This window comes from Oncorhynchus gorbuscha, unplaced genomic scaffold (assembly GCF_021184085.1).
Source record: "Oncorhynchus gorbuscha isolate QuinsamMale2020 ecotype Even-year unplaced genomic scaffold, OgorEven_v1.0 Un_scaffold_1580, whole genome shotgun sequence".
In the NCBI taxonomy this organism is placed as follows: domain Eukaryota; kingdom Metazoa; phylum Chordata; class Actinopteri; order Salmoniformes; family Salmonidae; genus Oncorhynchus; species Oncorhynchus gorbuscha.
Genome location: NW_025746315.1, coordinates 1 through 25,489, shown reverse-complemented (window position 1 = coordinate 25,489; position 25,489 = coordinate 1). Strand labels below are relative to the sequence as shown.

The 25,489-nt window shown below is 44.9% G+C and overlaps 1 protein-coding gene across 1 annotated transcript in view; it reads right to left on the bottom strand.

Moving 5' to 3' along the window:
• The window catches only part of LOC124023306 (dynein axonemal heavy chain 6-like), a gene marked incomplete at its 3' end in the record, with an annotated part of 130,705 nt that extends 105,265 nt beyond the window's left edge, over positions 1 to 25,440 (bottom strand). Inside the window, 21 exon segments of the mRNA XM_046337817.1 lie at positions 5,408 to 5,563; positions 5,880 to 6,005; positions 6,218 to 6,332; positions 6,621 to 6,781; positions 9,859 to 9,952; positions 9,954 to 10,026; positions 10,029 to 10,091; positions 10,247 to 10,336; positions 10,612 to 10,755; positions 10,758 to 10,791; positions 11,872 to 12,086; positions 12,155 to 12,196; positions 12,811 to 12,970; positions 16,173 to 16,316; positions 18,420 to 18,533; positions 21,144 to 21,272; positions 21,965 to 22,216; positions 24,037 to 24,169; positions 24,462 to 24,611; positions 24,918 to 25,037; positions 25,316 to 25,440. Coding sequence (XP_046193773.1) covers positions 5,408 to 5,563; positions 5,880 to 6,005; positions 6,218 to 6,332; positions 6,621 to 6,781; positions 9,859 to 9,952; positions 9,954 to 10,026; positions 10,029 to 10,091; positions 10,247 to 10,336; positions 10,612 to 10,755; positions 10,758 to 10,791; positions 11,872 to 12,086; positions 12,155 to 12,196; positions 12,811 to 12,970; positions 16,173 to 16,316; positions 18,420 to 18,533; positions 21,144 to 21,272; positions 21,965 to 22,216; positions 24,037 to 24,169; positions 24,462 to 24,611; positions 24,918 to 25,037; positions 25,316 to 25,440 — 2,640 coding nt within the window.
• Between the last annotated feature and the right edge of the window lie 49 nt (positions 25,441 to 25,489).

The following is a 25,489-nucleotide window of genomic DNA, read 5'->3' as shown; positions in this document are numbered from 1 at the left end:
GACAACAGGTTAATGGATGGAGAGATCCTAGAGAGAGACAACAGGTTAATGGATGGAGAGATCCTAGAGAGAGACAACAGGTTAATGGATGGAGAGATCCTAGAGAGACAACAGGTTAATGGATGGAGAGATCCTAGAGAGAGACAACAGGTTAATGGATGGAGAGATCCTAGAGAGAGACAACAGGTTAATGGATGGAGAGATCCTAGAGAGAGACAACAGGTTAATGGATGGAGAGATCCTAGAGAGAGACAACAGGTTAATGGATGGAGAGATCCTAGAGAGAGACAACAGGTTAATGGATGGAGAGATCCTAGAGAGACAACAGGTTAAGGGATGGAGAGATCCTAGAGAGACAACAGGTTAATGGATGGAGAGATCCTAGAGAGACAACAGGTTAATGGATGGAGAGATCCTAGAGAGATCCTAGAGAGAGACAACAGGTTAATGGATGGAGAGATCCTAGAGAGAGACAACAGGTTAATGGATGGAGAGATCCTAGAGAGACAACAGGTTAATGGATGGAGAGATCCTAGAGAGACAACAGGTTAATGGATGGAGAGATCCTAGAGAGATACAACAGGTTAATGGATGGAGAGATCCTAGAGAGACAACAGGTTAATGGATGGAGAGATCCTAGAGAGACAACAGGTTAATGGATGGAGAGATCCTAGAGAGACAACAGGTTAATGGATGGAGAGATCCTAGAGAGAGACATACAGGTTAATGGATGGAGAGATCCTAGAGAGATCCTAGAGAGAGAAATACAATGGGTTAATGGATGGAGAGATCCTAGAGAGACAACAGGTTAATGGGTGAAGAGATCCTAGAGAGACAACAGGTTAATGGATGGAGAGATCCTAGAGAGATACAACAGGTTAATGGATGGAGAGATCCTAGAGAGATCCTAGAGAGAGAAATACAATGGGTTAATGGATGGAGAGATCCTAGAGAGACAACAGGTTAATGGGTGAAGAGATCCTAGAGAGACAACAGGTTAATAGATGGAGAGATCCTAGAGAGAGACAACAGGTTAATAAATGGAGAGGTCCTAGAGAGAGAAAACAGGTTAATAAATGGAGAGGTCCTAGAGAGAGACAACAGGTTAATAAATGGAGAGGTCCTAGAGAGAGACAACAGGTTAATAAATGGAGAGGTCCTAGAGAGAGACAACAGGTTAATAGATGGAGAGGTCCTAGAGAGAGACAACAGGTTAATGGGTGAAGAGATCCTAGAGAGACAACAGGTTAATAGATGGAGAGGTCCTAGAGAGAGACAACAGGTTAATAGATGGAGAGGTCCTAGAGAGAGACAACAGGTTAATAAATGGAGAGGTCCTAGAGAGAGACAACAGGTTAATAGATGGAGAGATCATAGAGAGACACAATGGGTTAATGGATGGAGAGATCATAGAGAGACACAATGGGTTAATGGATGGAGAGATCCTAGAGAGACAACAGGTTAATGGATGGAGAGATCCTAGAGAGAGACAACAGGTTAATGGATGGAGAGATCCTAGAGAGAGACAACAGGTTAATGGATGGAGAGATCCTAGAGAGAGACAACAGGTTAATGGATGGAGAGATCCTAGAGAGAGACAACAGGTTAATGGATGGAGAGATCCTAGAGAGAGAAATACAATGGGTTAATGGATGGAGAGATCCTAGAGAGACAACAGGTTAATGGATGGAGAGATCCCAGAGAGATCCTAGAGAGAGACATACAACGGGTTAATGGATGGAGAGATCCTAGAGAGACAACAGGTTAATGGATGGAGAGATCCTAGAGAGATCCTAGAGAGAGACATACAACGGGTTAATGGATGGAGAGATCCTAGAGAGACAACAGGTTAATGGATGGAGAGATCCTAGAGAGAGACAACAGGTTAATGGATGGAGAGATCCCAGAGAGAGACATACAACGGGTTAATGGATGGAGAGATCCTAGAGAGACAACAGGTTAATGGATGGAGAGATCCTAGAGAGAGAAATACAATGGGTTAATGGATGGAGAGATCCTAGAGAGACAACAGGTTAATGGATGGAGAGATCCTAGAGAGAGACAACAGGTTAATGGATGGAGAGATCCTAGAGAGAGAAATACAATGGGTTAATGGATGGAGAGATCCTAGAGAGACAACAGGTTAATGGATGGAGAGATCCTAGAGAGACAACAGGTTAATGGATGGAGAGATCCTAGAGAGAGAAATACAATTGGTTAATGGATGGAGAGATCCTAGAGAGAGAAATACAATTGGTTAATGGATGGAGAGATCCTAGAGAGAGAAATACAATGGGTTAATGGATGGAGAGATCCTAGAGAGAGAAATACAACAGGTTAATGGATGGAGAGATCCTAGAGAGAGAAATACAATGGGTTAATGGATGGAGAGATCCTAGAGAGAGAAATACAACAGGTTAATGGATGGAGAGATCCTAGAGAGACAACAGGTTAATGGATGGAGAGATCCTAGAGAGAGAAATACAATGGGTTAATGGATGGAGAGATCCTAGAGAGACAACAGGTTAATGGATGGAGAGATCCTAGAGAGAGAAATACAATGGGTTAATGGATGGAGAGATCCTAGAGAGAGAAATACAATGGGTTAATGGATGGAGAGATCCTAGAGAGACAACAGGTTAATGGATGGAGAGATCCTAGAGAGAGACACAATAGGTTAATGGGTGAAGAGATCCTAGAGAGACAACAGGTTAATGGATGGAGAGATCCTAGAGAGACAACAGGTTAATGGATGGAGAGATCCTAGAGAGAGACAACAGGTTAATGGATGGAGAGATCCTAGAGAGAGACATACAGCGGGTTAATGGATGGAGAGATCCTAGAGAGAGACAACAGGTTAATGGATGGAGAGATCCTAGAGAGAGACAACAGGTTAATGGATGGAGAGATCCTAGAGAGAGACAACAGGTTAATGGATGGAGAGATCCTAGAGAGAGACAACAGGTTAATGGATGGAGAGATCCTAGAGAGAGACAACAGGTTAATGGATGGAGAGATCCTAGAGAGAGACAACAGGTTAATGGATGGAGAGATCCTAGAGAGAGACAACAGGTTAATGGATGGAGAGATCCTAGAGAGACAACAGGTTAATGGATGGAGAGATCCTAGAGAGAGACAACAGGTTAATGGATGGAGAGATCCTAGAGAGAGACAACAGGTTAATGGATGGAGAGATCCTAGAGAGAGACAACAGGTTAATGGATGGAGAGATCCTAGAGAGACAACAGGTTAATGGATGGAGAGATCCTAGAGAGAGACAACAGGTTAATGGATGGAGAGATCCTAGAGAGAGACAACAGGTTAATGGATGGAGAGATCCTAGAGAGAGACAACAGGTTAATGGATGGAGAGATCCTAGAGAGAGACAACAGGTTAATGGATGGAGAGATCCTAGAGAGAGACAACAGGTTAATGGATGGAGAGATCCTAGAGAGATCCTAGAGAGAGACAACAGGTTAATGGATGGAGAGATCCTAGAGAGATCCTAGAGAGAGACAACAGGTTAATGGATGGAGAGATCCTAGAGAGAGACAACAGGTTAATGGATGGAGAGATCCTAGAGAGAGACAACAGGTTAATGGATGGAGAGATCCTAGAGAGACAACAGGTTAATGGATGGAGAGATCCTAGAGAGACAACAGGTTAATGGATGGAGAGATCCTAGAGAGATCCTAGAGAGAGACAACAGGTTAATGGATGGAGAGATCCTAGAGAGAGACAACAGGTTAATGGATGGAGAGATCCTAGAGAGAGACAACAGGTTAATGGATGGAGAGATCCTAGAGAGAGACAACAGGTTAATGGATGGAGAGATCCTAGAGAGAGACAACAGGTTAATGGGTGGAGAGATCCTAAAGAGACAAAACGGGTTTGTGGAATTTCTTTCCTTCTTAATGCATTTGAGCTGTGACAAGGTAGGGGTGGTATACATAAGAGCCCTATTTGGTAAAAGACCAAGTCCATATTATGGCAAGAACAGCTCAAATAAGCAAAGATAAATGACAGTCCATCATTATTTTAAGACATGAAGGTCAACCAATCAGGAAAATTAAGAACTTTGAAAGTTGCTTCAAGTGCAGTCGCAAAAACGATGATGAAACTGGTTCTCATAAGGACCGCCACAGGAAAGGAAGACCCAGAGTTACCTCTGCTACAGAGGACAAGTTCATTAGAGCTACCAGCCTCAGAAATTGCAGCCCAAATAGATGCTTCACATAGTTCAAGTAACAGACATCTCAACATCAACTGTTCAGGAGAGACTGCGTAAATCAGGCCTTTGTGGTTGAATTGCTGCAAAGAAACCACTACTAAAAGGACACCAATAAGAAGAAGAGTTGCTTGGGCCAAGAAACACGAGCAATGAACATTAGACTGGTGGAAATCTGTCCTTTGGTCTGATGACTCCAAATTTGATATTTTTGGTTCCAACCATCATGTCTTTGTGAGACGCAGAGTAGGTGAACAGATGATCTCTGCATGTGTGGTTCCCACCGTGAAGCACGGAGGAAGAGGTGTGATGCTGTGGGGGTGCTTTGCTGGTGAAACTGTCTATGATTTACTTAGAATTCAAGGCACACTTAACCAGCATTGCTACCACCACATTCTGCAGCGATACACCATCCCATCTGGTTTGAGCTTAGTGGGACTATCATTTGTTTTTCAACAGGACAATGACCCAACACACCTCCAGGCTGTGTAAGGGCTATTTGACCAAGAAGGAGAGTGATGAAGTGCTGCATCAGTTGACCTGACCTCCACAATCACCCGACCTCAACCCAATTGAGATGGTTTGGGATGAGTTGGACCGCAGAGTGAAGAGCAGCCAACAAGTGCTCAGCATATGAGGGAACTCCTTCAAGACTGTTGGAAAAGCATTCCAGGTGAAGCGGGTTGAGAGAATGCCAAGAGTGGGCAAAGCTGTATTCAAGGCAAAGGGTGGCTACTTTGAAGAATCTCAAATATAAAATATATATTTGTTTAATTTTGAGACACGGGGGAACATGGGCATGTTAATCAAGGCACCCTGACACATATTTCCCCACATAGTGCTTTTCTGATTTCCCCATGCAGTCTGATGAGGGAAAATGTCCCGAAGTGCAGGTACACACACACACACACACACACACACACACACACACACACACACACACACACACACACACACACACACACACACACACACACACACACACACACACACACACACCAAGACAATCATGCACAGAAGGATACCATCTGCAATATCTTAGACTGTTGCTTTGATACATTGTTTGTCACTGTCTTGTGTGTGTGTGTGTGTGTGTGTGTGTGTGTGTGTGTGTGTGTGTGTGTGTGTGTGTGTGTGTGTGTGTGTGTGTGTGTGTGTGTGTGTGTGTGTGTGTGTTACCGTGAGTGGGGTTATGACGAGGCGAGGGCAGGCCCCCAGGTATTCATATCCATAGATGTAGGTGGACAGAGCCATCCTGGCCACACAGTTATCTAGGTCCAAGTCCCAGTAGTAACGCAGCTGCCTTTGCCACTCAAAGTTACTGCTGGAGTCAACCTACACACACACACACACACACACACACACACACACACACACACACACACACACACACACACACACACACACACACACACACACACACACACACACACACACACACACACACACACACACACACACACACACACACACACACACACACACACACACACACACACACACACAGCCTTGGTCACTAATCAAGGTTAAGGCCAAATAAACAGGACATAAACTGTTATTTTTGATCAGACAAGTTGATTTATGTAAAACAATATTTTTTAATGAACTACACTTCCCATGATGCAGTGGGTGGTTTGCAGGCGTACAATACCTTCCGGGCCACGAGGTCTGTGACAATGTCCCTGGCGTGCACGTCTACGGTGATGAGAGCTGTGATGATGTTACGGTGCAGGTTGGGGAGTTGGCCTCGAACCAGGGCTGCTAGGGCATTCAGCCTCTATAGACAGACAGACAGACAGATAGATAGAGAGACAGACAAGTAGGGAGGCAGGCAGACAGACAAGCAGACAGACAAGCAGACAGACAGACACGAGGAGAATCATCAAATGATAAAAAAACCAAAGTATTTCTATAAAGATAAACATCTCTGTGTCAAGGTGCTGTCACCACCGTAAGGCTGTTGAAAACAATCATTGTGGACGGTCGTACATCAATGTTGACATATTCAAAGTCCTGCAGGGCCATGAAGTGGTCGTGGTCTCCCTCCAGACAGCCGTCCAGGTCTCTGCACCACATCAACTGACTGATGGTTAACACCACCTGGTGGACACAGAGACACTGCAGCTGGACATTAACCTCTTACAGACACCAGGTTTACAACACATGATAATCATACAATAGGAATTAATTCATTTCTTCAGAGGCTATTCTCGTTGTTTGCTCTGGTAGTCAGCGATGGAGGTTAGTGTAGTGTGTGTGTGTGTGTGTGTGTGTGTGTGTGTGTGTGTGTGTGTGTGTGTGTGTGTGTGTGTGTGTGTGTGTGTGTGTGTGTGTGTGTGTGTGTGTGTGTGTGTGTGTGTGTGTGTGTGTGTGTGTGTGTGTGTGTGTGTGTGAGGGGTGTCCAGCCACCACCCACTCCTCTCGTTCTTTACTCTGGTAGTCAGCGATGGAGGCCTTGCTGAGGCGGCGGAGGGAAGAGAACATGGCCTCCTCTACTTTACCCAGCCAGTCCTCTACGTTACCACGCGCCTTCAGACCTTTAGCCAGGCCCACCTACACACACACAGAATATTGTAATGGAAGTCAAGGATAAGATTTTCATTAAAAACTTTGTTATGTCCATCTTGACGTCTGAAGATCCATCTCCAGTGACAGTGAAATAATCAACAGAGAGAAAGACAGGGAGGTCTCCTCTCCTTCAGATGAGACCATGACCAGTATATTACCTACCTCCTCTCCTTCAGGTGAGACCATGAGACCATTCTCCTTCAGGTGAGACCATGACCAGTATATTACCTACCTCCTCTCCTTCAGGTGAGACCATGACCAGTATATTACCTACCTCCTCTCCTTCAGGTGAGACCATGACCAGTATATTACCTACCTCCTCTCCTTCAGGTGAGACCATGACCAGTATATTACCTACCTAGGTGAGACCATGACCAGTATATTACCTACCTCTCCTTCAGGTGAGACCATGACCAGTATATTACCTACCTTCTCCTTCAGGTGAGACCATGACCAGTATATTACCTACCTTCTCCTTCAGGTGAGACCATGACCAGTATATTACCTACCTCCTCTCCTTCAGGTGAGACCATGACCAGTATATTACCTACCTTCTCCTTCAGGTGAGACCATGACCAGTATATTACCTACCTCCTCTCCTTCAGGTGAGACCATGACCAGTATATTACCTACCTCCTCTCCTTCAGGTGAGACCATGACCAGTATATTACCTACCTTCTCCTTCAGGTGAGACCATGACCAGTATATTACCTACCTTCTCCTTCAGGTGAGACCATGACCAGTATATTACCTACCTCCTCTCCTTCAGGTGAGACCATGATCAGATGACCATGACCAGTATATTACCTACCTCCTCTCCTTCAGGTGAGACCATGACCAGTATATTACCTACCTTCTCCTTCAGGTGAGACCATGACCAGTATATTACCTACCTTCTCCTTCAGGTGAGACCATGATCAGTATATTACCTACCTCCTCTCCTTCAGATGAGACCATGACCAGTATATTACCTACATTCTCCTTCAGGTGAGACCATGATCAGTATATTACCTACCTCCTCTCCTTCAGGTGAGACCATGACCAGTATATTACCTACCTTCTCCTTCAGGTGAGACCATGATCAGTATATTACCTACCTCCTCTCCTTCAGATGAGACCATGACCAGTATATTACCTACATTCTCCTTCAGGTGAGACCATGATCAGTATATTACCTACCTCCTCTCCTTCAGGTGAGACCATGACCAGTATATTACCTACCTTCTCCCCTTCAGGTGAGACCATGACCAGTATATTACCTACCTCCTCTCTCTCAGGTGAGACCATGACCAGTATATTACCTACCTCCTCTCCTTCAGGTGAGACCATGACCAGTATATTACCTACATTCTCCTTCAGGTGAGACCATGATCAGTATATTACCTACCTTCTCCTTCAGGTGAGACCATGACCAGTATATTACCTACCTCCTCTCCTTCAGGTGAGACCATGACCAGTATATTACCTACCTCCTCTCCTTCAGGTGAGACCATGACCAGTATATTACCTACCTTCTCTCCTTCAGGTGAGACCATGACCAGTATATTACCTACCTCCTCTCTCTCAGGTGAGACCATGACCAGTATATTACCTACCTCCTCTCCTTCAGGTGAGACCATGACCAGTATATTACCTACCTTCTCCTTCAGGTGAGACCATTATCAGTATATTACCTTCCTCCTCTCTCTCAGGTGAGACCATGACCAGTATATTACCTTCCTCCTCTCTCTCAGGTGAGACCATGACCAGTATATTACCTACCATCTCTCATTCAGGTGAGACCATGACCAGTATATTACCTACCTTCTCTCCTTCAGGTGAGACCATGACCAGTATATTACCTTCCTCCTCTCTCTCAGGTGAGACCATGACCAGTATATTACCTACCTTCTCCTTCAGGTGAGACCATGACCAGTATATTACCTACCATCTCTCATTCAGATGAGACCATGACCAGTATATTACCTACCTCCTCTCTCTCAGGTGAGACCATCAGATATTACCTACCATCTCTCATTCAGGTGAGACCATGACCAGTATATTACCTACCATCTCTCATTCAGGTGAGACCATGACCAGTATATTACCTACCATCTCTCATTCAGGTGAGACCATGACCAGTATATTACCTACCATCTCTCATTCAGGTGAGACCATGACCAGTATATTACCTACCATCTCTCATTCAGGTGAGACCATGACCAGTATGAGACCATGACCAGTATATTACCTACCATCTCTCTTCAGGTGAGACCATGACCAGTATATTACCTACCTCCTCTCCTCAGGTGAGACCATGACCAGTATATTACCTACCTCCTCTCAGAGACCATGACCAGTATATTACCTACCTTCTCTCTTCAGGTGAGACCATGACCAGTATATTACTTACCTTCTCTCCTTCAGGTGAGACCATGACCAGTATATTACCTACCTTCTCTCTCTCAGGTGAGACCATGACCAGTATATTACTTACCATCTCTCCTTCAGGTGAGACCATGACCAGTATATTACCTACCTTCTCTCCCTCAGGTGAGACCATGACCAGTATATTACCTACCTTCTCTCCTTCAGGTGAGACCATGACCAGTATATTACCTACCTTCTTTCTCTCAGGTGAGACCATGACCAGTATATTACCTACCTTCTCTCTCTCAGGTGAGACCATGACCAGTATATTACCTACCTCCTCTCCCTCAGGTGAGACCATGACCAGTATATTACTTACCTTCTCTCCTTCAGGTGAGACCATGACCAGTATATTACCTACCTTCTCCTTCAGATGAGACCATGACCAGTATATTACCTACCTCCTCTCCTTCAGGTGAGACCATGACCAGTATATTACCTACCTTCTCTCCCTCAGGTGAGACCATGACCAGTATATTACCTACCATCTCTCCTTCAGGTGAGACCATGACCAGTATATTACCTACCTTCTCTCTCTCAGGTGAGACCATGACCAGTATATTACCTACGTTCTATCCTTCAGGTGAGACCATGACCAGTATATTACCTACCTTCTCTCTCTCAGGTGAGACCATGACCAGTATATTACCTACCTTCTCTCCTTCAGGTGAGACCATGGCCAGAATGTCGTTGCTGTAGACCTTCTCCTGTTCTCCGTCTGCAGGCTGCGTTGTCATGGCGCCGGGGCGGAGGGGGCAGCAGGGCGAACTCCAGGCGGGCGATAGCATCAAAACACTTCCTGAGGTGGGGCTGAACGGCCTGGGGTTCCTGGTCTGAGCCAAGATCTCCAGGAGCTCATCGTTGGACAGGAAGTAGAACCTGGGAACGGTACCGAGAGACGGACGCGTTGATTCAGGAAGTGTCTTCCAACATTTCACCACAGGGTACATCACAACACAGTGAGACTTAACCAAGTGGTTCAGACGTTGACCACCAATCCTGGTCCTAGAGAGAGACATGCAGACAGCACAGTACCTGGGAAGATGACTCTCTTGGACTCCAGGTAGGCCTCCAGACACTTCTGGATCTGGTCTAGCAGGGCGTTGTTGTTCTGGAAGATCTCCAGCAGACCTGTAGAGAGACAAAGAGAACAGGGGAGGGGGAGGTGATACCTCTCTCTCTCTCTCTCTCTCTCTCTCTCTCTCTCTCTCTCTCTCTCTCTCTCTCTCTCTCTCTCTCTCTCTCTCTCTCTCTCTCTCTCTCTCTCTCTCTCTCTCTCTCTCTCTCTCTCTCTCTCTCTCTCTCTCTCTCTCTCTCTCTCTCTCTCTCTCTCTCTCTCTCTCTCTCTCTCTCTCTCTCTCTCTCTCTCGAGTGTGTGAGTATGTGTGTGAGAGAGAGTTAGTTACCTGGCTGTGTAGCAGCCCTCAGAGCATTGGGAAGCCTGTTGACCTTCCTCATAATCTCCTTCCAGGACTTGTCCACCTGGAGGAACATCTTGGCTTCAGCAGGAAGCTGTCTCTGGATGTCTGGAGCACTGAAGATACTCTCAGATACAGCCAGTTACGCTGACACGTCAGCCACTCTTCCTACAGGAGGGAGGGAGGGAGGGAGGGGGGGACAGAGAGAGAGAGAGAGAGGGAGGAAGGAAGGGGAGTAAGAGAGAGAGAGAGAGAGAGAGAGAGAGAGAGAGAGAGAGAGAGAGAGGGAGGGAGGGAAGGGGAGAGAGAGAGAGAGGGGGAGAGAGAGAGAGGGGGATAGAGAGAGAGAGAGAGAGAGAGAGAGAGAGAGAGGGAGGGAGGGAGGGAGGGAGGGAGGGAGGGAGGGAGGGAGGGAGAGGTAAATCAGTGAGAGAAAGAGGGTTAGGATTAGAAGGGTAGAGGGGGAGAAGGACTAGAGAGAATTACCTAGCATTTGATACATGACCATTAGCATTCGATACATGACCATTAGCATTCGATACATGACCATTAGCATTTGATACATGCCCATTAGCATTTGATACATGACCATTAGCATTTGATACATGACCATTAGCATTCGATACATGACCATTAGCATTTGATATGACCATTAGCATTTGATACGTGACCATTAGCATTTGATATATGACCATTAGCATTTGATATATGACCATTAGCATTTGATACATGACCACTAGCATTTGATACATGACCATTAGCATTTGATACATGACCATTATCATTTGAAACATGAACATTATCATTTGATACATGACCATTATCATTTGATACGTGACCATTAGCATTTGATACATGACCATTAGCATTTGATACATGACCATTATCATTTGAAACATGAACATTAGCATTTGATACATGACCATTATCATTTGATACGTGACCACTAGCATTTGATACATGACCATTAGCATTTGATACATGACCATTATCATTTGAAACATGACCATTAGCATTTGATACATGACCATTAGCATTTGATACATGACCATTATCATTTGAAACATGACCATTAGCATTTGATACATGACCATTAGCATTTGATACATGACCATTAGCATTTGATACATGACCATTTGACATATGAAACAGCATCATCACAGACTATCATCCATTTGACCTGGTCTCTAGTCTCTCACCTTGAGTTTAGCCAAAACAGTAAATTAATGTGATTGGTCTCGGTCTCACCAGTGTCTGGCTGAAGAGGTTTAGCTGCCTCTGCCACTCGTCTACTCTGGTCTTGATGGGTCCGACGTAGCGAGAGGACGCCACCGTGGCCATGTTGATGGTACTGTCATCCAGCAGCACCTGAATGTCATCAGTTCCTCCCAGGATGAACAGGTCTTTAGACTCCCGGTGGGAGAGAACCGGAAACCCCGTGGTCTTCCAGGAATCCTCAACCTACACAGTGGGGTTGAGTTTAGTTTACAGAAGTAGAACTACAACATGTACTTCCTGGGTCTTTCCTACCTTTTAAGGATGGTCTCCAGCGATGCCTCTCCTGAAGCCTGTCCTGACACCTGGAAGAGGAGAACCAGACTGGGTCAAACACTTTACTGTACTGCTTCTGTTTGGCCTGGTTCACCTGCTACAACGGAATGGATACATACAACTACATCAACAAGTCTGTGGTCGGTCCTCCTGTATGTCCATGTCATAGCAGATGTTACCTCCTGTATGTCCATGTTACATGTCCATGTCATAGCAGCAGATGTTACCTCCTGTATGTCCATGTCATAGCAGATGTTACCTCCTGTATGTCCATGTCATAGCAGATGTTACCTCCTGTATGTCCATGTCATAGCAGATGTTACCTCCTGTATGTCCATGTCATAGCAGATGTTACCTCCTGTATGTCCATGTCATAGCAGATGTTACCTCTGTATGTCCATGTCATAGCAGATGTTACCTCCTGTATGTCCATGTCATAGCAGATGTTACCTCCTGGTCCAGGGTGTTACCTCCTGTATGTCCATGTCATAGCAGAGGGAGGGTCATAGCAGATGTTACCTCCAGTATGTCCATGTCATAGCAGAGGGAGGGTGGTACCTCCTGTATGTCCATGTCATAGCAGAGGGAGGGTGGTACCTCCTGTATGTCCATGTCATAGCAGAGGGAGGGTGTTACCTCCTGTATCGTCCATGTCGCTGTAGCTGAAGATGTTGAGTCCCTCCAGAGAGGCCAGAGTTTGAGGTTCCTCCAGGAGACTGGCCTCTATGACGGCCTCCAGAATCTCCCAGTGTCTGCCCTTCAGACACGGGTTACGCAGGTCTGTGATCACTGGGAGCTGGAGGGAGAAAAGACACACGTTACACACACACCCACAGCCAGGTAACACACACGTTACACACACCCACAGCCAAGTAACACACACACCCACAGCCAGGTAACACACACACACACACACCCACAGCCAGGTAACACACACACACACTCACCCACAGCCAGATAACACACACACACCCACAGCCAGGTAACACACACACACACACTCCCACAGCCAGGTAACACACACACCCACAGCCAGATAACACACACACACACACAGCCAGGTAACACACACACACACACACCCACAGCCAGATAACACACACACACCCACAGCCAGGTAACACACACACACACCCACAGCCAGGTAACACACACACACACCTACAGCCAGATAACACACACACACAGTCAGGTAACACACACACACACACCCACAGCCAGATAACACACACACACACACAGCCAGGTAACACACACACACACAGCCAGATAACACACACACACCCACAGCCAGGTAACACACACACACACCCACAGCCAGGTAACACACACACACACCCACAGCCAGATAACACACACACACAGTCAGGTAACACACACACACACACCCACAGCCAGATAACACACACACACACACAGCCAGGTAACACACACACACACAGCCAGATAACACACACACACACACACACACACACACACACACACAGCACACACACACACACACACCCACACACACACACACACACACAGCCAGGTACACACACACACACACACACACACACACACACACACACACAACACACACACACACAGCCAGGTAACACACACACACACCCACAGCCAGATAACACACACACACAGCCAGGTAACACACACACACACCCACAGCCAGATAACACACACACACAGCCAGGTAACACACACACACACCACAGCCAGACAACACACACCCACAGCCAGATAACACACACACACACACACAGCCAGGTAACACACACACACACCCACAGCCAGATAACACACACACACAGCCAGGTAACACACACACACACCCACAGCCAGATAACACACACACACAGCCAGGTAACACACACACACACCCACAGCCAGATAACACACACCCACAGCCAGATAACACACACACACAGCCAGGTAACACACACACACACCCACAGCCAGATAACACACACACACAGCCAGGTAACACACACACACACCCACAGCCAGATAACACACACACACACACAGCCAGATAACACACACACACAGCCAGGTAACACACACACACACCCACAGCCAGATAACACACACACACACACAGCCAGGTAACACACACACACTCCCACAGCCAGGTAACACACACACACTCCCACAGCCAGGTAACACACACACACAGCCAGGTAACACACACACACACATATCACAGCCAGGTAACACACACACACACCCACAGCCAGGTAACACACACACACACCCTACACAGCCAGGTAACACACACACACACCTACAACCAGGTAACACACCACACAGCCAGGTAACACACACACACACCCACAGCCAGGTAACACACACACACACCTACAGTCAGGTAACACATACACACACAGCCAGTAACACACACACACAGCCAGGTAACACACACACACCCTGAGTGTACAAAACATTAGCAACACCTTCCTAATATTGAGTTGCACCCCTTCTGACCTACAGAACAGTCTCAATTCATCAGGACATGGACTCTACAAGGTGTGGAAAGCGTTCCACAGGGAGGCTGGCCTAAGGAGAGATCCTCCAATGCATCCCACAGTTGTGTCAAGGTGGCTGGATGTCCTTTGGGTGGTGGACCATTCTTGTTACACGCAGGAAACTGTTGAGCGTGAAAAACCCAGCAGCGTGCAGTTCTTGACACACTCAAACTGGTGCACCTGGAACCTACTACCATACCCCATTCAGGCACTTCAATCTGGTGTCTTCCATTCACCCTCTGAATATCACACATACACAATCCATGTCTCAATTATCTCACTGGCTTAAAGTCCTTCTTTAACCTGCCTCCTCTCCCTTCATCTACACTTATTGAAGTGGATTTAACAAGTGACATCAATAAGGGATCATCGCCACCTGGATGCACCTGGTCAGTCTGTCATGGAGAGAGCAGGTGTTCCTAATGTTTTGTACCCTCATGCATATACAGTACATTACAGACCGTAACAAAAAACAGCCTTCTGTCACACATCATATCAACATCAACTGGAGAGAATCCTCCTACACAACACACATCATATCTACATCAACTGGAGGAATCATCCTACACAACACACATCATATCTACATCAACTGAGAGAATCATCCTACACAACACACATCATATCTACATCAACTGGAGAGAATCATCCTACACAACACACATCATATCTACATCAACTGGAGAGACTCATCCTACACAACACACATCATATCTACATCAACTGGAGAGAATCCTCCTGTTATTACAACACACATCATATCTACATCAACTGGAGAGAATCATCCTACACATCTTATCAACATCAACTGGAGACTCATCCTACACAACACACATCATATCTACATCAACTGGAGAGAATCATCCTACACAACACACATCATATCTACATCAACTGGAGAGACTCTCTACACAACACACATCATATCTACATCAACTGAGAGAATCATCCTACACATCTTATCACATCAACTGAGACATCCTATACAACACACATCATATCTACATCAACTGGAGAGAATCCTCCTACACAACACACATCATATCTACATCAACTGGAGAGACGACTCCTACACAACACACATCATATCAACATCAACTGGAGAGAATCCTCCTACACAACACACATCATATCAACATCAACTGGAGAGACAACACACATCATATCAACATCAACTGGAGAGAATCCTCCTACACAACACACATCATATCTACATCAACTGGAGGAATCATCCTACACAACACACATCATATCTACATCAACTGGAGAGAATCCTCCTACACAACACACATCATATCAACATCAACTGGAGAGAATCCTCCTACACAACACACATCATATCTACATCAACTGGAGAGAATCATCCTACACAACACACATCATATCTACATCAACTGGAGAGAATCATCCTACACAACACACATCATATCTACATCAACTGGAGAGAATCATCCTACACAACACACATCATACCTTCTCCCTCATGCCCTCAACGTGCTCTTTGAGTCGTGGAACCACACTGTTGGGTGGCAGGCCTTTCTCCAGCTGGTTCACACACTTGGCATATTTATTGACCTGGGCACTCAGAGTCTCTGGGTCCAACTCCTCAAACTTACACTGGGAGGGAGAGAGAGAAGGACAGGTGGAGTATACTACTGTTATTACATACACTGAGAAGACAGGTGGAGTATACTACTGTTATTACATACACTGAGAAGACAGGTGGAGTATACTACTGTTATTACATACACTGAGAAGACAGGTGGAGTATACTACTGTTATTACATACACTGAGAAGACAGGTGGAGTATACTACTGTTATTACATACACTGAGAAGACAGGTGGAGTATACTACTGTTACTACATACACTGAGAAGACAGGTGGAGTATACTACTGTTATTACATACACTGAGAAGACAGGTGGAGTATACTACTGTTATTACATACACTGAGAAGACAGGTGGAGTATACTACTGTTATTACATACACTGAGAAGACAGGTGGAGTATACTACTGTTATTACATACACTGAGAAGACAGGTGGAGTATACTACTGTTATTACATACACTGAGAAGACAGGTGGAGTATACTACTGTTATTACATACACTGAGAAGACAGGTGGAGTATACTACTGTTATTACATACACTGAGAAGACAGGTGGAGTATACTACTGTTATTACATACACTGAGAAGACAGGTGGAGTATACTACTGTTATTACATACACTGAGAAGACAGGTGGAGTATACTACTGTTATTACATACACTGAGAAGACAGGTGGAGTATACTACTGTTATTACATACACTGAGAAGACAGGTGGAGTATACTACTGTTATTACATACACTGAGAAGACAGGTGGAGTATACTACTGTTATTACATACACTGAGAAGACAGGTGGAGTATACTACTGTTATTACATACACTGAGAAGACAGGTGGAGTATACTACTGTTATTACATACACTGAGAAGACAGGTGGATATACTACTGTTATTACATACACTGAGAAGACAGGTGGAGTATACTACTGTTATTACATACACTGAGAAGACAGGTGGAGTATACTACTGTTATTACATACACTGAGAAGACAGGTGGACTACTGTTATTACATACAATGAGAAGACAGGTGGAGTATACTACTGTTATTACATACAATGAGAAGACAGGTGGAGTATACTACTGTTATTACATACACTGAGAAGACAGGTGGAGTATACTACTGTTATTACATACACTGAGAAGACAGGTGGAGTATACTACTGTTATTACATACACTGAGAAGACAGGTGGAGTATACTACTGTTATTACATACACTGAGAAGACAGGTGGAGTATACTACTGTTATTACATACACTGAGAAGACAGGTGGAGTATACTACTGTTATTACATACACTGAGAAGACAGGTGGAGTATACTACTGTTATTACATACACTGAGAAGACAGGTGGAGTATACTACTGTTATTACATACACTGAGAAGACAGGTGGAGTATACTACTGTTATTACATACACTGAGAAGACAGGTGGAGTATACTACTGTTATTACATACACTGAGAAGACAGGTGGAGTATACTACTGTTATTACATACACTGAGAAGACAGGTGGAGTATACTACTGTTATTACATACACTGAGAAGACAGGTGGAGTATACTACTGTTATTACATACACTGAGAAGACAGGTGGAGTATACTACTGTTATTACATACACTGAGAAGACAGGTGGAGTATACTACTGTTATTACATACACTGAGAAAGACAGGTGGAGTATACTACTGTTATTACATACAATGAGAAGACAGGTGAGTATACTACTGTTATTACATACACTGAGAAGACAGGTGGAGTATACTACTGTTATTACATACAATGAGAAGACAGGTGGAGTATACTACTGTTATTACATACAATGAGAAGACAGGTGGAGTATACTACTGTTATTACATACACTGAGAAGACAGGTGGAGTATACTACTGTGACTACATACACTGAGAAGGAAGGAAGACAGACAGGCAGTTAGAATATGTTGCTGTCGCCTCATTTTCGGACAAAATCGTATTAACTTTTGCAGTGTGGTCAGAATGCAAAAGGTGAGACTTTGAGACAGCGAAGAATAGAGGAACAACCCCTTTGTCAGAAGTGTATGGTAGGGAACACAGTGTTGTGTGTGTGATATCTAACCCCTGCATGGTTCCATACTGTACCTCCATCCAGCCAGCCTGCAGGGCGTCCCACTCCTCCAGAGAGTCCCACAGCAGCTGTTTCAGTTTCACCTCTGCACTCAGCTCCTCTAACGCCTCGTACTTAGTCACCTCCACCTACAGAGGCAAGGGGTTAGAGGTCAGAGAGGGATGACTCATCTCTTCTAACGCCTCATACTTAGTCACCTCCACCTACAGAGGTCAGGGGTTAGAGGTCAGAGATGGGTCACTGAGCTCTTCTAATGCCTCATACCTAGTCACCTCCACCTACAGAGGTCAGAGAGGGGTCACTCATCTCCACTAACGCCTCATACTTAGTCATCTCCACCTACAGAGGTCAGGGGTTAGAGGTCAGAGAGGGGTCACTGAGCTCTTCTAACGCCTCATACCTAGTCACCTCCACCTACAGAGGTCAGGGGTTAGAGCTCAGAGAGGGTCACTCATCTCCACTAACGCATCATACTTAGTCATCTCCACCTACAGAGGTCAGGGGTTAGAGGTCAGAGAGGGACAACTCATCTCCACTAATGCCTCATACTTAGTCACCTCCACCTACAGAGGTCAGGGTTAGAAGTCAGAGAGATGTCACTCATCTCCACTAACGCCTCATACTTAGTCACCTCCACCTACAGAGGCAATGGGTTAGAGGTCAGAGAGGGTCACTCATCTCCACTAACGGCTCAAACTTAGTCATCTCCACATACAGTCACCTCAACCCACAGAGGCAAGGGGTTAGATGTCAGAGAGGGGTGACTCTACTTGAGGGTAGTGGACAAGACGGGGTGCCAAGGCCAGGGAGAAAGGGGTCAATGAGGGACAGAGAATATAGGCATCCTTTGAAAGAGACACTTAATCTGAATTGCCTCAATCAATGCACATCCAGGTGTGAAAAAGTGCCAAAGGAAGATACTTAAACGCACAACAGTAAGTTACTCTACATTTAACTATACTGTTTCTCTCAAGGAACAATGGTGAAAAGTGGTGTTTTACTGTCTTCTAGTGGTCAGAAGACGTACTGTATCCTTTTACTCTGCATCTACAGTGGGGCAAAAAAGTATTTAGTCAGCCACCAATTGTGCAAGTTCTCCTACTTAAAAAGATGAGAGAGGCCTGTAATTTTCATCATAGGTACACTTCAACTATGACAGACAAAATGAGAAAAAAAATCCAGAAAATCACATTGTAGGATTTTGAATGAATTTATTTATTGAATCGTATAGTATTGTTTTGTATAGTATTGTATTGTAGAATATTGTATTGTATAGTATAGTATCGTATAGCATGGTATTGTATTATATTGTATAGTATGGTACAGTATGGTATTGTATAGTATGGTATTGTATAGTATTGTATTGTAGAATATTGTATAGTATGGTATAGTATGGCACTGTAGAATATTGCATTGCGTATTATAGTATTGCATAGTATAGTATAGTATAGTATGGTATTGTATAGTATTGTATAGTATGGTATTGTATTGTATGGTATTGTATGGTATTGTATAGTATGGTATTGTATTGTATGGTATTGTATAGTATTGCATAGTATAGTATAGTATGGTATTGTATAGTATTGTATAGTATGGTATTGTATTGTATGGTATTGTATAGTATGGTATTGTATTGTATGGTATTGTATAGTATAGTATTGTATTGTATATTATGGTACTGTAGAATATTGTATTGTATAGTATAGTATCGTATAGTATGGTATGGAATTGTATAGCATGGTATTGTATTATATTGTATTGTATAGTATGGTATAGTATGGTATTGTATAGTATTGAATTGTAGAATATTGTATAGTATGGTATAGTATGGCACTGTAGAATATTGCATTGCATAGTATAGCATGGTACAGTATGGTATTGTATTGTATGGTATGGTATTGTAATGTATGGTATGGTATGGTATTGTATGGTATGGTATGGTATGGTATTGTATTGTAATGTATGGTATGGTATGGTATGGTATGGTATGGTATGGTATGGTATGGTATAGTATTGTATTGTATGGTATTGTATTGTATTGTATGGTATTGTATGGTATGGTATAGTATGGTATTGTATTGTATTGTATTGTATTATGGTATGGTATTATTGTATGGTATGGTATGGTATGGTATTATATTATGTATTATGTATGGTATAGTATTGTATTGTAATTGTATTGTATTGGGTATGGTATTATGTATAGTATGGTATTGTATGTATTGTATGGTATGGTATGGTATGGTATGGTATTGTATTGTATTGTATTGTATTGGTATGGTATGGTATGGTATTATGTATTGTATTGTATAGTATGGTATGTATTGTATTGTATTGTATTGTATGTATGGTATGGTATGGTATGGTATGGTATTGTATAGTATGGTATTGTATGGTATGGTATGGTATTGTATGGTATGGTATGGTATGGTATTGTATGGTATTGTATGGTATGGTATGGTATTGTATGGTATGGTATGGTATGGTATGGTATTGTATGGTATGGTATGGTATTGTATTGTATTGTATTGTATTGTATTGTATTGTATGGTATGGTATTGTATAGTATGGTATTGTATAGTATTGTATAGTATTAGTATAGTATTGTATAGTATGGTATTGTATTGTATGGTATGATATTGTATGGTATTGTATAGTATGGTATTGTATTGTATATTATGGTACTGTAGAATATTGTATTGTATAGTATAGTATAGTATTGTATAGTATAGTAGAACCTTGAAGTTCTTCTGGAAAGACTTGTACTGGAAGGCCTGGTTCTGCAGCTCGTCTATGGAGACCTGGACCTCGTCCAGCAGCAGACGGACCTTGGGCCGCTCAGCGTTGATGTCCATGATCTGATTGTTCTGGGGAGCAGAGATCAACACATACACACAGTTATACATGGGTCAGGGACGGGCAACTGTTTTACTCGCAGCAAAATGTCACCTAGGGCCCCAAAAAGGCTAGGGCCGGCTCTGCCTGCGTGTGTGGGTATGGATGTTTATTTTACCTTTATTTAACTAGGCAAGTCATTTAAGAACAAATTCTTATTTTCAATGACGGCCTAGGAATAGTGGGGTAACTGCCTGTTCAGGGGCAGAACGACAGATTTGTACCTTGTCAGCTCGGGGGTTTGAACTTGCAACCTTCCGGTTACTAGTCCTAACCACTAGGCTACCCTGCCGCCCCTCCCTGAATGTGGGTATGCAGACCCATGAGCCACAGCGGCCACTCACTATGAGTTCAGATTTTTAATGGCTCCAAACCCCATCAAAGTTGTCCCTCCCTGGTCTGGATCAAACCCATACACATCTCTATTTACCCTACTCTGACTGACGAAATGATCTTTTCAGGTCAGTTGATTTAGAGCACAACGACCTGGGGACGAGGAACCCAGCTGTAAATGACTGTCATATCCAGAGACTAATGTCTACATTCTTAGCTTTTTCCACGGTTGTTTATAAAGCCTGTCTGGGGACAAACACTGACCCTTAGCGTGATGCTGAAGCTAGTGTGATACAATGCATCTGAACGTTGACCCTTGACCTCTAGTTACCTGAGCCTGCTGTTTGACCCTCTTGACCTCCTTGTTGAGGTCGGTGATGTCCCGTTGCAGGTGGACACAGAACTTGTCCACGTTGGCGTCCTTCTCTCCCACGGCCTTGTCGATGGCGTTGCGTACGCCGGTGACTGAGGGTTTCAGGGTGGCGTAGACGGCAAAGTCCTCAGGAGGGCTGGGCACGGAGTAGGAGTCTATCAGCTTGTACATCTGGGACACGGTCTCTGTCTGCTCGTCCAACCACTCCATCTGACACACAAACACACAGACCATGAAAGAACTGGCAGTGTTTACCCCAGATGTTTTCCTAGGCGGGCCATGCTAGCTGAAAACAGAAATTCGACGAAGTCCTTTCCCAGAAACATCCAAGAAAGACTTTCACCTGACAACATGAATCCAACACTACTGACTCCCTTGGTCATCTTTCCCAGGAGTTTGGTAATGAGTAATGTAACAATGACTACAGTGTGATACAAAGTGACAAAGTACTCTGGGTCTGAGTCCCCTACTCTGGGTCTGAGTCCCCTACTCTGGGTCTGAGTCCCCTACTCTGGGTCTGAGTCCCCTACTCTGGGTCTGAGTCCCCTACTCTGGGTCTGAGTCCCCTACTCTGGGTCTGAGTCCCCCCCTACTCTGGGTCTGAGTCCCCAACTCTGGGTCTGAGTCAGCAGCTACCCTGGGTCTGATTCCCCTACTCTGGGTCTGAGTCCCTACTCTGGGTCTGAGTCCCCTAATCTGGGTCTGTCCCTTACTCTAGGTCTGAGTCCCCAACTCTGGGTCTGAGTCCCCTACTCTAGGTCTTAGTCCCCTACTCTGGGTCTGAGTCCCCAACTCTGGGTCTGAGTCAGCAGCTACCCTGGGTCTGAGTCCCCTACTCTGGGTCTGAGTCCCCTACTCTGGGTCTGAGTCCCCTACTCTGGGTCTGTCCCTTAGTCCCCAACTCTGGGTCTGAGTCCCTACTCTGGGTCTGAGTCCCCTACCTGGGTCTGAGTCCCCTACTCTGGGTCTGAGTCAGCAGCTACCCTGGGTCTGAGTTCCCTACTCTGGGTCTGAGTCCTACCCTGGGTCTGAGTCCCCCTACCCTGGGTCTGAGCCCCTACCCTGGGTCTGAGCCCCCTACCCTGGGTCTGAGCCCCCTACTCTGGGTCTGAGTCCCTACTCTGGGTCTGAGTCCTCTACTCTGGGTCTGAGTCCCCTACTCTGGGTCTGTCCCCTACTCTGGGTCTGAGTTCCCTAGTCTGGGTCTGTCCCCTACTCTGGGTCTGAGTCCGCTACTCTGGGACGCGTCAGTCTCTTGAATGAAGAAGATTATGGCTCTGTGTGACCGTCAACCTTAACCTAATTCTCCTAACCTGCTACGTTCATTTTCCTAACCCTACTGCGTAAGTACTCCTAACCTGCTATGTCCATTTTCCTAACCCTACTGCATAAGTTCTCCTAACCTGCTATGTTCATTTTCCTAACCCTACTGCATAAGTTCTCTAACCTGCTATGTTCATTTTCCTAACCCTACTGCGTAAGTTCTCCTAACCTGCTATGTTCATTTTCCTGCCCTACTAACATGCTACGTTCATTTTCCTAACCCTACTGCGTAAGTTCTCCTAACCTGCTATGTTCATTTTCTCAACCCTACTGCGTAAGTTCTCTAACATGCTACGTTCATTTTCCTCCCCTACTGCGTAAGTTCTCCTAACCTGCTATGTTCATTTTCCCCCTACTGCGTAAGTTCTCCTAACCTGCTTGTTCATTTTCCTAACCCTACTGCGTAAGTTCTCCTAACCTGCCACGAAAAAGTCCATTCTTACAAAGCTGTATCCCCTCTAGACAAAAGCGTCTCTTACCCGCTCCTGTATCCCCTCTAGACAAAAAGTGTCTCTTACCCGCTCCTGTATCCCCTCTAGACAAAAGCGTCTCTTACCTGCTCCTGTATCCCCTCTAGACAAAAGCGTCTCTTACCTGCTCCTGTATCCCCTCTAGACAAAAAGCGTCTCTTACCCGCTCCTGTATCCCCTCTAGACAAAGCGTCTCTTACCCGCTCCTGTATCTCCTCTAGACAAAACGTCTCTTACCCGCTCCTGTATCTCCTCTAGGAAGGTGAGGGAGTTGACGAACTCTGTAGTTGCAGAGGGGATGAACTCCAGTTTGAACTGGGCATCCTGAGCCTCAGCGATGATGGCGTCAATCTTTCTCTTGGCCAGCAGGGGAGCATGTCATTGATGGCCTGGAGGGGAGGCATTAATGTTGGTCAGTGGATGGATCTGCCCAATCCCAAATCCACCACTTGAACCTAAGCCCTATGGACTTGTGGAGAACCGATAGGATTTGACATGTAAGCAATTTGATAATAGCTCAAACTCGCCCTCTGATAGGCTAAGTGGAAGTTTATATTTGTACATATTGCTAATACCAATGAATACGTTTCAGATCTCCACAGTGCAAAGGCCCAGGCTGTAGTGGGTGATTAACACTGGGAACACTGTTCCTCTCCTCCTACCTCAGACAGCGTAGTGGTGAGGGGAGGAGCTTCCCTTTAAGCAGAGTGGTGTCTACCAGCAGCAGGCCCAGGTGCCTCTTCTGTTTGATGGCCAGGGCCTCTTTATGTTCGCTGTGGTACTTCTTCAGACTCTCAGCGAAAACGCCACTCCTACAGGGAACAGGACAGGGCACCGAGTCACATTATGGCTCTCTAGACCGTTTAAAAAAAGAGATGGGGAGTGTTGATCTGCCACTGTGAAATATACAGAAAACGCCTCAAGGACCTCATTGGATCCAAAGGTCTGAAATGAACTGAGACAAAATGGATATGCTGCTGTGGTATTTGTGTTGCCTGTAGAAACTCAAAGCTATATACTGAAAAGAAGTGCCTTGGCTAATCCATTTTCTCTGTTCCCTGGTAAGTTCATTGAATAGATGATGTTGGTGACGATGATGAAGAGCGTTGCTACGGTACCGTGATCCTGATCTCTGAGCGCGTCCCAGGTCCAGACTCTCATTCTCACTGTAGAAGACGCGGAAGCTCTCAAAGGTGCGCGTACACGCTGGCCGAGTCAAACGCAAACTGTAGCGATTGCTGAGAGGGAGCGAGAGGAGGAGGAAGAGGGAGACGAGGAGAGACAACAAAACAAACTTCTTAATGAGGCAGCCAGTTAGACCAACAGTCAGGGAATCAGGTCACAAGGACGAAGAGGCAAGACAACAAAACACTGGACTGTGAAAGTCATTTTAACTCCACAACAGATTTAAAGAGCTTTGGCATTAGGAATCATAATAGACACCAAGTTGACATCAACATGTCCAAGACAATTACCATCCACTTAGCTAATTCAAATGACCTTTAAAAAAGGACACAGAATGCTGACCTTGATGTCGAGGATGATGTTCAGAAGGTGTTTATCATCCTCTAACATGGCCTCCAGACCAGGACCGTCACCACACGTCTTCTCTCCACCTGAATGGTAGTGGAATACAACCATGTTCTGATAGGGATAGTATTATATGATAGGATAGTATTATATGATAGGA